Consider the following 16,774-nt stretch of genomic DNA (forward strand, 5'->3'; position numbering starts at 1 on the left):
CTCACCTTCATCCTAAGTGACCTTCCCACTCCAGCTTTAGACTTCACATGACTCAGAATTGAATAGTTATTCATGTTTGCGTTTCATTCCTAGTACTCCAAGATCCCTGCAGATCTTGGACTTTGTCTCTCCCAGCATCCAGCGCAGTAGACATTCAGTAAATCTTTGTTGAGTGAATGAATGAATGAATGAGGGAATGAATGAATTCTACAGTTATCAGATTCTGTGTGAGATCCTATCTTGGAATCTTTTAGAATAATTTTGGGAACTTAGAGTCAACTTTAAGTTCAATCTTGGATTGTTAGAATGTGAGATGCAATATTTAAAACTTAAAATTTTGCTAAGAAATCCAATTCAAAACTTAATTCTCAGGTTGAAAATTTCAAGAGAGGTAGGAGTCTGATGTAAGGAAGTGAAAAGAGGGGGCATTTGTACTCAGAGGACCTGGGTTGGAATCCAGGCTCTGCCACTTAACATTTGCAAGATCCTAAACAGTCAGTCAAGTGTTTGTTGAAGCGCTTAACTCTGTGCCTGGCTCAGTGCTAAGCTCTGGGGTTACAAAGAAGGGCAAAAACATGGTCAAGTGATTTAATTGTTCTGTGCCTGAGTTTCCTTATCTATAAAGTGAAAGGGTTGACCTTGACGTCCTCCAGGATTCCTTCTAGCACTAACTCTATGATCCTAATCAAGATTTTAAGTAAAATTCTAATTAGGTACCTGAGAATTTTTTTTTCTGGAACTGGACTCAGGAGAGATTTGGATTCAAATAGTGCCTCATGCACTTACTTACTATGTGAGGAGGATTAAAGGGCACCAAGTCATTTACCCTCAGTTAAGTTTGTAAGCTCCAGTTTTTCTCCTCCATAAAGTGAGGGAAAGGGGCAGCTAAGTGGCACAGTAGATAGAGCACCGGCCCTGAAGTCAGGAGGACCTGAGTTCAAATCTGGCCTCAGACCAAACACTTGACACTTACTAGCTGTGTGACCCTGGGCAAGTCACTTAACCCCAATTGCCTAAAAAAAAAAAAAACAGTGAGGGAAATGTCTACCTCTCACAAGTCTATTGTGAGGATCAAATGGGATCCTGTAGGTGTAGAAAGTATTACATCTCTCACAAGAGTCTTAAATTAGTTCTCAGAAAGATTCCATGCATCTTACCTTGTCTCTCTTCTTCCCAACCTCCCACCTCCCCAAGGCACATCTGAGTGCTGGAATTATAGATGGGGAGTCCAGAAGCAGCTGATACATGGAGGGAGAGAGGGATGGTTCTCTCTCCCATGGAAGTGGGGTTCTCAAGCCTGTAGAGTAATTGCATCTTCTCTGCCTGCTGCAGGTTGCTCTGCACAGTAGGGCAGAATATGAGTATAAATCTTCTCCAAAATCCTGAGGGATTTATTTGGGGCTTTAGTTCTCCAAACTCAGCATCAGTCCCTCAGAATTTTGGAGATCAGGCTGGTGGTGGCAGTGAAGGATAGTGCTGGGCAGCTTGGGAGTCTGAGATGTCAAAGTAGTCAGGACAGTAATCTTGGCTTCCCCCACAGACTATCTCTTTAGCAAGTGCCTCTCCACTCTGGGCTTCTTGTTTTCCCTGATATATGAAATAGGTTAGACAATACAGCATGAACTCCCATTTCTACATTACACCTTGCACATTCTCAACCCTGGGTCACCTCCACTATCTGTCTTCTCCATTTGGCAGTGATGGAGACAGATTGGAGAGAGGAGGGATTAGAAGCCAGGAGATCAATTATGGGGCTATTGCAATAGTCCAGAGGTAGAGTTAGAGGTCATGAAGACATGAGACAGAGTGGTGTCCATGAAATGAAGAAAAGGGGACAGTTCCAAGAGTTGTAGAGGAAGAATTTTTGAAATTAAAAAAAAAAAACAAAAAAACCCTTGGGAACCCTTGAGATAGAGTAAAGAATAGAGGCCTACTTGGGTCAGGAATCTGGATGACCAAAAGACAAGCAGTGCCCTCAATAGAAATAAGAAGAGGAGTCAGTTTGAGAGGAAAGATGAGTTCCATTTTAGACATGTTGAGTTTGAGATGCCTATAGGATATTAGTTGGAAATGTCCAATTGGTAGTTGATAATGCAACGCTAGAACCCGGGAGAATGGCCACTCAGGGCTGGATCTCTAGATCTGGGAGTCATCTCCATGGAAAGGATAATTAAAGCCCATAGGAGCTGATGAGATCACCTAGAGAAGAGGGAGCAGGGCAGGGATCTGGGGTATACTCCCAGTAGCAAGAGGGCATGAATGATGATAATCCAGCAAATGAGAATGAGCCAGGTTTGTCAGATAGGTGGGAAGCCCACGAAAGAGCAGTACAGCAAGCACCCAAAGAGAACAAGGATCTAAGAGGAGGGAGCAATCCCAATGTTGTTCAAGGTCAGCTATTAGTCTCCTTTGTAACCCTGTATATTTTATTTTCTGCATTTAAAAACACAATTCTGGATTATGTAGATATATGTTTAGCATGACTGCCCATGTATAACCTATGTCAAATTGCTTGCCTTTTCAATGAGGGGGAGGAGGGAGAAAATTTGGAACTCAAAACTGGGGGCGGGGAGAAGAATGTTAAGATTGTTTTATATGTAATTTGGGGGGAAATTAAATATTAAAAGCAAAACAAAACATGATTCCGGGAAGGCTGTCCATAGGCTTTGTCAGACTGCCCAAGGGGTCCAGGGCACAAAAAAGGTTAAGAACCTTTGGTCTACTCTCTTTTTCAGTAATCTCATCAACTTTCATAGGTTTAATTATGACATCTATGCAAATGACAGATTTACATAGACCCAATTCCTCCTGAATGCCAATGACATGTCTGTTAATGCCTTCTGGACATCTCCTCCTGGATATCTCATAAGCATCTTGTACTCAATATATACAAAATGGAATACATCATGTTAGAGGAGGAAGAGTGTTGGACTTGGAATCAGGAGGGCCTGGATTCAAATCCTATTTCTGCCCCATACTAGTTATTTAACTATGAAGAAGGCACTTGATGTCTCTAAGCTTTCGTTTGTAACATGGGGTAGTTAATGCCTCGGCAGCTAGATGGTGCAGTAGATAAAGTGCCAGGCCTGGAGTCAGCAAGACCTGAGTTCAAATACAGCCTCAGACAATAATTGTGTGACCCTGGACAAGTCATTTAACCCTATTTGCCTCAATTTCTTCATCTGTAAAATGAGCTAGAGAAAGAAATGGCAAACCATTCCAGTATCTTTGCCAAGAAAACCCCAAATGGGGTGACAAAGAGTCCACACAACTGAGCAACAAAGTTATGCCTACCTCACGGAGGAAGCTAGGTGGTGAATTGGAATTGGTTAGAGCCCTGGGTCTGGAGACAAGAAGGCTTGAGTTCAAAGCCAATCTCAGATACTTACTAGTTGTGTGACCCCAGGCCAGTCACTTAACTTCTGTCTACCTCAGTTTCCTCAACTATAACATGGGATCATACTAACACCAGGGTTATTGTAGGAATCAAATAACATAATATTTGTAAAGTGCTTAGGGCAGTGCCTGGCACGTAGTAAGCCCTTGATAATACTTGTTCCCTTTTTTCACAAAGATAAAATTAAGATAATAATGCCTTCTGGTGGGGGTTCTTAACCTTTTCATAACCTTTGGCAATCTTGTTTCATTTTTTTGTTTTTGTTTTTTGGGGTTTTTTTTTGGTGAGGCGATCGGAATTAAGTGACTTGCCCAGGGTCACACAGCTAGTGCGTGTCATGCCCCCTTTGGCAATCTTTAATGAAGCCTATAGACCCCTTCTCAGAATCTCATTGGTTGCCTCCATTCATAATTAAAGGAAATGCTAGAAGTTTGTGAAAATAAAGACCTAATTTTTTTTCCCATCAAAGTTCACAGACCCCCCACTGAAATCTGTATCAGGATAAGAACTCTGCCTTAAATTGTAAGGCTCAAATGTGAGAATGTAAATAAAACTCTTTGAAACTTTCTTGTTGTTCAGTCGTTTTCAGTTGTGTCTAACTTTCTGTGACCCCACTTAGGGTTTTCTTGGCGAGGATACTGGATTTGTCATTTCCTTCTCCAGCTCACTTTACAGATGAGGAAACTGAGGCAAACAGGGATTTTTTTGAACTCAGGTCTTCCTGACTCCAGGCCTGGTGCTCTATTTACTGTGGCACCTAGCTGAAACTATTATAGTACTAAGTAAATTTCTATTATTATCATCATCATCATTATCATCATCATCAATAGTCTGAACTGCAGCCTCCCCATATTGCTTGAACCCAGATCCTCTGACTTCAAGACCAGAACTCTTGCTCTTCAAGGCACTGCCACCCTCCCAGTCACCCAGATTTCTAGACCTTTCCCCGTCCCCTACCCACCCCTTCATCCAGGCAGCGGCCAAATCTTATCATTTCTTTCTCCACCACCTCTCTCACATCCATCCCTCTCCATTCATGCAGCTTCTGTTCAGATTCAGGTCCTCTGGTCTTCTCCCCCACCATATTGTAATCTTCTCAATGGTCTTCCTGCCACCACTCTCCAGCCCATCCTCCACACAGCAACCAAAATAATTTTCCTGAGATACGGGTCAAGCTAAGTTACTCCCTCTGCTCGAAAACTTTTGTGACTCCCATTGCCTCTGGGATAAGAAGAGAGACCTCGTGAGGCCCTGCACTGTCCAGCTCCAACTTCCCTGCCTGCCTTATTTTACAGTGATCTTTTAAGCAAATGTGACTACTCTCTGCTTCAGACACCCACCTTGTCTCCCACTTCTGTGTGCTGGTATGACCTATTCACCATCCTGTACCAACCTCAGGTCTCTTCTCATTCCAACATTTCATCGCCCTGTGATGCTTTGACTGCAGAAAATGCATCTCAGGCTTTTGTCTTACTCAGTCCTCACCTCCTCCCTTATCTCCCTTCAAGGCTCAGCCTGGGAGCTGAGAGAACGTAGAGAAGACAACATACAAACCACTTATGTCCAGACAAGCTGTTATCAGGACAGCCTGGAGATACTACTCGGAGGAAAAGAGGGGGCAATGGCAAAGGTTTCTCATTAAAGGTGGATTTAAGCTGGGACTTGGATGCCAGGGAGGCCAGGAGGAGGAGATGAGGAAGGGGGTAATAGGCACAGGAGGGACAGCCAAGGAAAAAGGTTTAATAAATATTTGTTGACTTTAATGAGCTGCTCTGTGGAGCATTCCACGAGTCCCTCCACCTGGCTGTGCTCCCTCCCTCCTTTCCTCAAATAGCCCTAGAATTCATTGTCCTAGCTCCTTTTCCACCCCGCTTTCATCTTGTATCATACTTATCCACGTTAACGATGTAGCCCCCCCCCCAGTTCCCAGTGATGTACCTGGCACATTGTCAGTCAATCAATATTTATTAAACACCCACAATGTGCCAGGCACTGTGCTAAATGCTGGGGATACAAAGAAAGGTAAAAGACCGTCTCGGTTCTCCCATGCTAATGGAGGAGAAAACCTGCAAATAGGTATGGACAAACGAGCCATGTAAGGGATGAATTGTAGGTATTCAGCAGAGGGAACTAGGTGCTAGGATGAAGAGGGACCAGGCAGAGCTTCCTGTAGGTAGAAGATGAGAATTTAGCTGGGATTTGAAGGAAGCCAGGAGGTGAAGATGAGGGTGGAGGGAATTCCAGGGGTGGGGGAATGCAGAGAAAATGTTTCAGAAATATTTGTTAAATCTAATCAGAGCCAGGAGGCCTGGATTCGAGCCCTAGCTGTGCTTAGTTCAGTCTTCTCACTGAGTATACCTTCTCTGGGTCTCAGTTTCTGTTTGTGTGTTTGTTTGTTTGTTTGTTTGTTTGTTTGTTTGTTTGTTTGTTTGTTTGTTTTAGGCAATTGGGGTTAAATGACTTGTCCAGGATCACACTGCTAGTAAGTGTCAAGTCAGTTTCTGTTTGTAAGGTGAGGAAATTGAACTAGATGTCTCAGGGCCCCTTCTAGTGAGAGACAGCAAGGTGTAGGGGAGAGAAGCCTGGTTTTGGAGCCAGACAACCTGAGTTCAAGTCCTGGGGACCCCAGGGGAGTGTCATCCATAAAATGGGAAGAATAATAGTGGTTGTTTTGAGGGAAGTACTTTGTAAACCTTAAAATGCTATGGAAATGTGGGCTTATTATTATAGGATATCTCAATAATAATCCTTAGAATTAGTATCCCATTTTCATAGAAAATCATCCCTAATTGGCCATCTAGCCTTCCCCTTCTCCTCACAAGGCGTGCTTGGGTACACACACTCTCACAGAAGGACTTCCTTTTGAGGTACAATTCCTAAACAAGACCTTTTCTAGGGGAAAATGGGGGTGGGGAATAAGAAGCCCTCCCAGACCAATGTTCTTTAAGCAGCTGAGTAGGTCCCTGGGTCATCAGCTGATTGATGTGAGGAGAGTGGGGATTTATATGGGGGAATTGGTGTCTAGGACCCCAAATTCAATTCTAAACCGGATAGTGCTGCTGATAAGGTCCCTGAGGCCAGCCCAGTAGAAGCAGGAGCCAACTAAAATGAGATAATTCATATAAAGGGCTTTCCAAACCTTGAAGTGCCATAGAAACAACTGTTATTATCATTGTTCTTGTGGGCTTCTGAGGAAGGGGCTTTATCCTGGTGCAGTGTCCTGAGCCTCTGAGGCATCCTGGGGTGGGCTGGGAGGCATGGGAAAGAGCTTCAGACTGAAGAGTCTGAGGTCCTGGGTTCATGCAGTGTGGGGGTAGTAGTAGGATCTCAGTTTCCTCATAAAATTTTCCTTATAAAGGATATTGAATTAAATGATCTCTAAGGGTCCCTTCTGTGTTCTTAAGTCATGTGTCCCTATGAGTTTTGGCTCTGATACTGAATCCGTGGGATGTTTGGTAAATAATTTCCTCATCTATAAAATGGGGATGATATTTGCTTCACATCTTTCATAGAGTTGTTGTGATCAAAGTGATTTATTACATGGAGGAGTCCTTGCCACATCTCCCAGCCCTCCCACCCCCACCCCATCAAATCTCCTCCTAAGGCCCTTCGGAGGGAAGAGAGAAGGGAGCTGAGATCTGATGTAATTTCTGAACCTGGGTGCTGAGCCCGGCCAGGTTGAGCCACAAGGGGAGGCCTGAAAGGTCCCCACAGCCTCGACATGTTTCAAGAGCTCCCCCAAACCTGCCTGAGCACAGCCTGGGTCACTGACACTCCCTCCTAATCCCTTCCTTAAAGGCCCCACCCCATCTCCACCAGTCCCCCCTCCCCCACTGTCCCAAGCTGGCCTCCTTCCTCATCATTCTGCCTTTTGCAAGGCCCTTTTCAATTGAAAAGTGTTTTTTAAGTGCCTACTGTGTGTCAGGTACAAAAGAGAAAAGTAATTACTGCTCTCAGGGAGATTACATTCAAATAAGGGGATAGACCATGTTCACAGATAAATACAGGACATACATACATATATACGTACATACATACACACACGTATATACACACACACAGTGATTGGGGGGGGTGGAGGAGGGAGGTATCTAGGGAAATAAAAACACTTGAAAGAGGTGACCCTGGAGCTCATCTGGTGCCTTAACCCATATTGTCTTCCTCCACCTTCAAGGTCTACTTCTGGTTCTGCCTCCTCCAGGAAGCCTTCCCTGATTGTTCCTGTCCCCAGAGATTCCTGCCAAACACTCCCTTTCTCTGGAATCCTACAGCAATTACAGTCTGGTGTTCAGTCATTTTTTTCAGTCATTTTCAACTCTTTGTTGACCCCATTTGGGGTTTTCTTGGCAGATACACAGGAATGGTTTGCCATTTCCTTCTCCAGCTCATTTTAGAGATGAGGAACTGAGGCAAACAGGGTTGAGTGACTGGCTCAAGGTCACACAGCTAGGAAGTGTCTGAGGACAGATTTGAACTCAGGAAGATGAGTCTTGCTGACTCCAGGTCCAGCATTCTACCCACTGTACCACCTACCTGCCCAAATTACAGTTTAGGCCGCACACTATAGTGCTTGATTCTATAGCGTTTTGTAATGTACTCTCATCCTTTCGTCTACAAATCTTGTTTCTGAAACTTGACTAGAAGCTCCCTGAGAGCAGGGCTTAGAGCTGTGAGCTCCCCTAATAGTCTGCCGTTTCTTCCTCCCCTTCCCTTCCACTCCAGTTTAACCAATACTGAGTGAATGAATGGATGGATGTTGACTAGTCACATGTGGAAAGGGCTTTACGAGCATTGAGTGTGTGTTCCATCCATCAAAGAAGGTGCTATCTTGTAATGCAGAGAATGCTGGACTTGTAGATGGGAGATCTGGGTTAAAATCCCTGCAGTGACACTTACTAGTTCTATGACCCCCAAGCAAACCATTGAACATATCTGAGTCTCAGTTTCTTCATCTATAAAATGGGGATAATAATCTCTGCCCTGCCTACCTCCTACAGTTAAGATGATATGACCCAGTGTATATGTGCTTTGCAATGATAAATGCTGTTATTCTTTTAGGGCAGGATTTATTATCCCCATTTTCCAAATGAGGAAACTAGGGCAGAAAGATTAAATCACACAGCAAATTTGCAGGGAAGCCAGGACTTAAAATTCAAGCCGCAGTTGTCTTAGAATATTAGAGTCAAGAAGGGATCTTAGAGGTTACCTAGACCAAGCCCCCTCATTTTACAAAGGAGGAAACTGAGTCCCAGAGACATTTAGTGACTTGCCCAACATTACCCAATATCAAACAGAGCCAGGATTTGAACCCAGAATCTTTGGATTCCAAATCCAATTCTCTTCTCATTCTATTGAACCAGACCGGAATGCAAGCCTAGGTCCTTAGCCATAAGTAGTAGGGTGACTGATTCATTTTGGCCACTCCCTAAAAAGGGGCAGTCTAGACCCTACTGGCCACCGACCGAATATTATTGTCCTCTCTGCCCTCTGGACTGGAGCCCCTCACGAAGCCAAGGGGTTAGGTGGCCTTCTGACTTGTGGAGGGACTCAGGCATGGCTGGCTGGCTAAGCTGCTCCAGCCCAGCTGCCTAGGAAAGGGTGGGTGGGAGGGGTCAGAGCCGTGAATCATCCCTTCCCGGGGGCAGGGGGAGGTGGGGCCCTGCCCTTTGTGCCAGCTGAGCTGGTCAAACAGGAACTGGAGATGCAGACGAGCTGCTGGGCTGGGCTGGGCTGGGCTAATGGGAAGGGAAGCAAAGCAAGGGAGGCCGGGCCAGAGCCTCAGCCTGCAGAGGCGGGAAGAGGGTGCAGGCACTGGTGACGTCCAGTCAAGCCACCCGTTTGGACCGCCAGGACTAGGCTGGGGCTTGGGGGCAGGGGTAGGAGGATGGACATGGGGCCTCTGGGAGGTCCCTGGGAAGAGGAACCTCAGTAAGCCAGACCCCAGCAAGGAGCCGGGGACCCACACCCTTACGAACCACGATGTGCCTGCAACTGGGTGAGCTAACTCTTCTTGCCCACCAGCCCCGAGGGAGGAGGGAGGGAGGAAGCGAGGGAGGGAGGGAGAGATTGTCATCCTGTCCCATATACAGCTACAGAGCTGGAGAGTTCCTCAGAGAGCCAGGATAAGTTGTCCTCCCTAAAAGGCAAGGGGACCACTGGATGGTCTCTGAATCTCCTTGTAGCCCTGATGCGATCCAGTCTGAGCCCTCCATTTTACAGATGGGGAAACTGAGGCTTAGAAAGACTAAAAGACTTGCCCAAGAATTAGAACCCAGACCTCCCTGGCCAGGGCTGTTTGTTTTTCTTTCCCCAACAACACCCACAAGGGCACCCTTTAAAGCAGGAGTCCCAGATTCCCTCTCCTCATCCCTGGTCCCAATACCCCAATGTAGTGGAAAGATCTCTGGACTTGGGAACCAGGAGAAGTGACTGCCACTCCCTCCCTGCTCTGCAATCAGCTGGCTGTGCGCCTCGGGAAAGCCCCCTCTTTCCTCCGGGTCTCAGCTAAACTAAGTCATCTCCAAGCTTCTGATCAGCACTAACTCTTTTCCCCAGCCAGCCCCTACTACCACCACCTGCTCCCTTCCAGAAAGCTTTTCAAGGGCCAGCCTCTCCCTCCTCGTCCAGTCCCAGTACATAAAGCCCCGTAAAGGAACTGCCTGGATTCTGGCTTTTTCTGCTCAGATAAGGAGCAGGGCTCCCCTGGAGGGCTGGGAAAGGAAAGGAAGAATATTGGTGATGCCCTTAGGGAAGTGGGGCAATCCAGCAGGTGAAGAATCACAGTCCTTCAGAGAGAGACCAGTGCTGTCAGGGGTAGAGGGACAGTCAATATATTCACCTCTCGTCCAGTCCTCAGCTTCCTCATCTGTACAATGGGACTCAGAGATGTCCCATTAGGCAGGAAAGGTTGTCATGAGACTGTATGTGTGGTCACCAGCTTGGAAAGGGCCTGAGCCATTGTAAGGGGCATATCCTTGCCAGCTACTGGTATCTGGCCTCAGGTGGGACTGGAGGGAGGTGCCATGGATATGAGGGCAAGGCCAGACTACCCACAACTACAAGAGGATGCTCCCTAGACCCCCATCTCCAGGGCTCAGTGAATGAACAACATATTAATCAACCAACCAGACTCTTCCTAGCAGTTGTGAATAGAGAAGCAGGTGGAGGGGAAGATGGACACTAGTCCCCATGGTCAGCAAAGAGGGTGAGTGCAGCGAGAGGCTGGGCTCAAGACGCTGACTCCATCGCCCTTCCCCCCTCCAGGAGGCCTGAGCTGCGGCGATTACAAAAAGATTTTGATGAAGACGGGCCTGGTGCTTCTGGTCCTGGGGCACATCAGTTTTATCACCGCCGCCTTGCTGCACGGCACAGCCCTTCGCTTTGTCACAGACACCCACGATGCCGTCTCACTGCAATATGCAGTCTCCAACATCCTCGCCGTCACCTCAGCCATCTTGGTACCTGCTAATCAGCTCACATTCCTAGGGAGAGGGGAATGTCGGGGGAGAGACCTCTGCTTGATGGGAGGTGGTCATCGTCTATTGGCTCAGAGAGCAAAGGTTAAAGGTTGGAATGGGGCTAAAGACAAGCTGCAACTAGCTGGGAAGCTTAGATTGAAATCTGGTGGGCAACTAGTCTAACTCCCTCATTTTACAGAAAAGGAAACTGAGTCCTAGGAAGGTTAGGTGATGATACAAATCACTCTGTTAGTGTTAGAAGTTATCTTAGAAAACACTAGGATAGAAGATATCTTAATCCACAGGTTCTTAACCTAGACTCTGAGAACTTGTTTTTTAAAAATATTTTTGATAGCTGTATTCTAGTATAATTGTCTTCCTTTGTAATCCTATGTATTTTAAAACATTATTCGGAGAAGAGGCCATAGGCTTCCCCAGACTGCCAAAAGAGTCTAGGACACACATACACAAAGCTAAAAACCCTTACTAGCTGTGTGACCCTGGGCAAGTCACTTAACCCCACTGCCTAGCCAAAAAAAAAAAAGCTAAAAAACCCTTGTCTTAAACAGATTCATTTTAATCTCTTGTCCATGAGAAGACAATCTCTTTGAAACCTCAAGCCAGGCCAGGGGCACAGTCTGTGAAGAGCCTTAGCCTTGAGGCTGCCCTTCCATGTGGGCAATGCGTTACTGCCTGTTTAAAGGGGCTGAGCCAGACTACCAGACGAACCCTACTTACCTCTGCCCAGCAGATGGGGGGGATTCTGGGGACAGAATGTCACATACACTGTCAGATAGACTTACTCTGCGCATGGTTTGTGCTTAAGTGTTTTTCTTTGTTACAAGAAAGGGTTCACTTCTGGGAACCTATGTCCAGGAATGACTGATTTTTTTTTTTAATGGATCATTAAAACATTTTTAGATAGAAAAAAAAAAAAACCCAAAACATCCAGCCCACTCCTCCCCTCCATCCCTTCGTGGTCACACCTGCAGATAGGACCAGAAAGACCTGCCTTTGAATCCCAGCTCAGACCTTTAACTAGCTGTGTGACGCTGGACAAGTCATTTAACCTCTCTGCCTCAGTTTCCTTTTCTGTAAAAGAGTGGGTAAGACTCAATGATCTCCAAGGTCCCCTCCATCTCTCAATCTATGATACTCTGATTCCTTGATTTACAAATGAGGCTGCTCTTAAATGGTTAAGCAGCAACTAATCTTTGTGCTCATGAAAGAAAAAAAAATCAAAATCAAACATGCCTCCGGCAGGCTACAGACAAGTAGCTTCTATAAATGGAGGTTGGAGGGAAGGCAAGTAAACATGGTAGAGGCTGGAGGCTGGAGGCTGGAGGCGGGAGGAGGAGACTCAGTCACTCACAGAAGCTCTGCCACTCAACACCGTCTGTGTGGCTTTGGACAAGTCAATTTCCTCCACTATAAAACGAGGGGGATTGGAGAAGCTCTAAGCACCCCCCCAGCTCTAGATTCTAAGATCTTATGAATCCAGACAATAAATTGTGTGACTTAGGTTCTGGGAACGGAGGATTCAGTGGGGGCTGAGGCTGCGGGCAGAAGGCTTCCTTGAGAAGATAGCTTTTGAGTTGGGCCTTGCGGGATGGGTAAAATTGGCGTGGGCAGAAGGGTAGGGTGGCATTATAGGCTGCAATGGGCTTTGGAGGAAAGGGGCTCCCTCATCCTTGAGGACAGGGACTGTCTTTTGCCTCTCCTCAGCCCTTAGCACATAGAGCTAGCCTAACACATGGTAGGCACTTAATAAATGTTGATTGATTGAGGAAGAAGGCCTATCTGGAGCTGGATGGTCTCTGCATATGGAGGATGTAAAGGTAGATAAAGCCAGGTCGAGTAGGGGCATTTGGATTGGAAGGGAAGAGCCCCAAGGCCAGGAGACCAATCCAGGGCTGTTACAGATAGTCGAGGTAAGATACAAGGAGGGTCTGGACGAGAGTGGTAGCAGTGGGAGTGGAGAGAAAGGGGCAGATATAAAGACATTAAGAAATAAAGGAAGTCGCTGCGCCACATAGAGCCCTAGATGTGGAGTCAGAAGTCCTGGGTTCAAATCTAGGCTCTGCTGTTCACTAGCTATGTGACCTCAATCACATAACTCAGCCTCCCTGGGCCTCCATTTCTTCATCTTTAAAAAAAATTTTGTAAATCTTGAAAAGCTATATAAATAGGAATTATTGTGTAAGTTATTATAAGTAGGATCCACAGAACTGGGAACAGTCTTACAATAGAATCCATTGCTCCTGGAAGAGTAGATGGGGTGTGGGATTTGGGGAAAGAATTTTGTCTTTATAGCCAGTCCCAAATTCCAGGCCCTACTCCCTTCTCCCAGCCCCCTTAAACTGGCAGTAATGCATGTATCCACATAGAAGGGCCGCCTCGAGGCTAAGGTTCTTCACAGACTGTACCCTTGGTCTAGCTTGAAATTGTCTTCTCATGGGCAAAAGACAGCATCACGATGGCATGGTGCTACACTTGGAGTTAGGAACACCTGAGTTCAAATCTGGCCTCAGACACTTACTTACTTAGCTGTGTGACCCTGGGCAAATCACTTATCCTTTCTCAGCTTCAGTTTCCTCATCTATAAAATGGGGATATGATAACATCTACATCACAAGGTTGTTATGAAGGTCATTGAGTTAACATATACAAAGTACTTTGCAAACCTTAAAGCATTATATAAATGCTAGTTGTTCTTATTATTAATTATTGTTTTTTTTAAGGGCTTACATTGCCTTGGACCCCAGTGGGCAAGAGAGGAGGTTCCTTGAGGGGGCACCTCAAGGGTGGTCCTGGAAAAGTGACGGGTGCAGAAAGAGTGGCCTAAGGCCTCCTGATGCTTCTCCCTCCATCAGTGGCTGTGGGGAGACGGAGACAGACAGAGGCCCTCCCTTCACTTCATGTCTTTTCTGTACATAGATCATTGCCTGTGGGATCTCAGTCATTGTGCTGTCCAGATACCTCTCCCTCACCTCCCTGGTATAGTGGCCCCTGGAAACCCAGGCTGGGATGGGGATGGGGGGGGCAAGAGGGAAAGGTGGGACCAGGCTAGGACAGGACGGGCAAGGGGTGGGGTTGAGCTGCCCCTGTGGGGTAGGGTAGGAGGTTTGGAGACCATGTCACTGAGAAGAGTTGGGCTCCCCCAGAGAATATCCGGGTGTTTGGGTGCAAAGAAAAGAGCATTGTCTGGAGGATCAAAACAGCCTTCCGCTACTGATTCACTGTGTGACTTTGAGTGATCCTCTTTCCAATGGGTACCTGTTTTCTTCCACATAAAATGAGGAGGTTGGATTTGATGATTTCTATCCCACTCCCCTTAGCTGACAGTTCTAGTATGTTACACACGTGCATGCAAGTGCACCCACGCATTGCCCTGCCCTGATCATCTCTTGTGTTCTGAGCCCCTGAGTACTGGTCATAGCCGGTGGGAGGAAAGACGTCAGCCTGTGGCCAGTGCCCTCTCCCCACAAATGGACCTTTTCCCTCCAGCGATGGACAGTGTTTGCTGCCAGCATAGCCAGCGCTCTCTTCTCCCTGGTCTGCTCCCTTGGCCTCCTGGCATCAATTGCCATCACCTTTGCCAACCAGGGCCGGTCACTGCTTGCCACCTGTTCCTTCGGTAACTCAGAGCTCCTCTACCTGACGCCGGACTGCCCCTTTGACCCCACCCGAATCTATGTAAGTGACTGCAACTGACAATGGGCCTCCCTAGGACACGTGACTCCCCTGGGTACACTCTGCCTATCTGTGTAAATGACTGTTAAGTTTAGAACCCCCCTGATTTTCTCTTAGGTCCTACGTCCACCTTATGTGACCCCCCCCACCTCAGGGTCCTCCCTATGTGAATGTTCTCTGAGGGCAGGTCTCCCTGGAGCTCCTAACTTCCTTCTTAGGCTTGTATGTAAGTGACCCCTTGAGTCTTGGCTCCCTGGACTGGTCTTTAAACCCCACGTGCACTTAGGAGGTGACTGTGGTGGGGCAGCCTCCCAGCTGGTTCAGACTCAATTCTCTCTGGCTCTGAGCTCACTCGATGTGACCTTGAGGAAGTCTTTGGCCCTTAGCTTCCTCATCTGTAAAATGAAGGAGTTGAACCAGATGACCTCTGAGGTCTGTTCGAGCTCTCCACCTATGATCCTGTGATCGCTTAGGCTCTGGGCCTGGGTCACTCAGGGTCACTGTCTCACCAACTTCCTCCTCTCCTCCCACAGAGCTCCACCCTGTGTCTCTGGGCCATCTCCTTGGCCCTTTGTGTGGCTGAGAGTACTTTTGCTGTCCGCTCAGCCCAGCTCACTCACCAGCTGCTGGAACTGAGGCCCTGGTGGGGAAAGAGGAGTCATCAATTGGTAAGGATTCTCCTGCCCCTCCCTGTACTCCCATGCCTACCCCAGTGCCGGGGCTGGGAGTCAGGACCCCTTGGCTTCTCTCCAGGAGCTGCCCAGGTGTGTGACCCCAGGCTGGCCAGCTGTGGGCACCCCTCATTCTTGACAGCAGATTTCTTCCTGTTTATTTCCTTATCCGGCAGGGGGCAGGAGTTACTGTCCCCAGTGAACAAAGGTGAGAAAACCTTAGGCTTAGCTAGGTATAGCTTTTGGTTGTCACCCTGCCAATCCTTAGAATTCAGGTCTCCTGAGTCCCCAGGCCAAGAGTGCTATCCCCTACCACCCAAAAAAGGAAAGCAAGCTTTCCTCAGACAACAGCTCCATCCCGTTAGCTAACAAAGGCAGCCAGCCCTTTGCCATGGGACTTTGCCAGCTCTCTTGGGCCTGAGAGGAGACAAATTAGAAGACTAAGGAGTGTTCCTGGAATTTCTCAATGCTAGGAGAGACCTCAGAAACCACTGGGTTCAAGCCTCTACTCTTCAGATAAGAAAATTAACTCCAGACATGGGAGTTAATGGGGACATGCCCAAGGTCCCCCCAATAAGTTAAAGATTGAAATGTGAAAAAAAGAAAAAGAAAAGATTGCAGTGTGAAAGAGAGAAGATGAGAAGAGAGGATGTGTCTGGTGCTTTGGGCTCCCCAGAGGGTGGCCCCTGGAAGAGGCCACACAGCTCACAGGCCTCGAGATGAGGATTTTGGTAGTTACCTAGTCTAGCCTCCCATTTTACAGATGAGGAAACTGAGGCCCAGCAGGATTGTGACTTGTCCAAGCTCAGGTAGGAAGGCAACATCAGTGCGGGGTGGTGAATATCGGTCTTCAGACTCTGGGAGGCTCTCCTCTTCCCAAGGTACCATGTAGTTATGGTTGGCACTGGAAAGCATCATTTCCTGACTTTTCCTTTGGCCCCTGAAATCTAATTGGCAAGACTGGCACACGTCCAGAGCAGGCTAACCAGGAGGGGGAATGGACGCTAGAAATAACCCAAATGAGGAAAGATTGCACGACCTCTCAGGCTTCTTCCAGATCAATGAAATGGAGGTGTGTGAGCTGGATGATACTTGAGGAAGACATGGGAGCTCTTTCCAGTCTGAGAGACCATCATGTGGGGAAGGAGTTAGTCTTGTTCTTTGAGGAGCACAGATGGGTGGAGGATGGGCAGAGTAATGGGGGCAAGCTTTGTAACAATTAGAGGTTGTCTAAAGGGAAATGAGTGGCCTCGGGAGGCAGTGGGTTCTACTTTTGAAGGACCTCAGTCAGAATCTGGATGACTCCTTGTTGGGGATCTGCAGGGGGATATTTCTGCATTGGTTGGGAATTTGGAGTAGATGCCTTTCCATTCCAGGATTTTGTGGCCCATTTCCAGACCAGGACTCCTTCTGGGAGGAAGGTTAGGCACAGAACCGTTCAGCTCAGCCCAAGCTTGTTTGTTACTACTTCTTCTCAGCCCCATTCACCCCCTATCTAGTGTGTGTGTGTGTGTGTGTGTGTGTGTGTGTGTGTGTGTGTGTGTGTGTGTGTGTGT

At 47.2% G+C, this 16,774-nt stretch overlaps 1 protein-coding gene across 2 annotated transcripts in view; it reads left to right on the forward strand.

Annotated features, from left to right (window-relative positions):
• The first annotated feature begins 9,171 nt into the window (after positions 1 to 9,171).
• Positions 9,172 to 16,774, forward strand: part of TMEM54 (transmembrane protein 54) — an 8,053-nt gene continuing 450 nt past the window's right edge. Inside the window, exons 1-6 of one of the 2 annotated variants that reach the window (XR_003569318.1) lie at positions 9,172 to 9,392; positions 10,661 to 10,854; positions 13,792 to 13,851; positions 14,362 to 14,550; positions 15,081 to 15,215; positions 15,301 to 15,426. Coding sequence is in view for 1 of the 2 variants with exons in the window: in XM_027864788.1 (XP_027720589.1) it covers positions 9,377 to 9,392; positions 10,661 to 10,854; positions 13,792 to 13,851; positions 14,362 to 14,550; positions 15,081 to 15,215 (594 nt within the window). In the remaining variant the exon portion in view is untranslated. The remainder of the gene's footprint in view (positions 9,393 to 10,660; positions 10,855 to 13,791; positions 13,852 to 14,361; positions 14,551 to 15,080; positions 15,216 to 15,300; positions 15,427 to 16,774) is intronic. The other variant, XM_027864788.1, reaches the window with a different exon arrangement.

Source organism: Vombatus ursinus, unplaced genomic scaffold, assembly GCF_900497805.2.
Source record: "Vombatus ursinus unplaced genomic scaffold, bare-nosed wombat genome assembly UNPS02014775.1, whole genome shotgun sequence".
NCBI lineage: Eukaryota > Metazoa > Chordata > Mammalia > Diprotodontia > Vombatidae > Vombatus > Vombatus ursinus.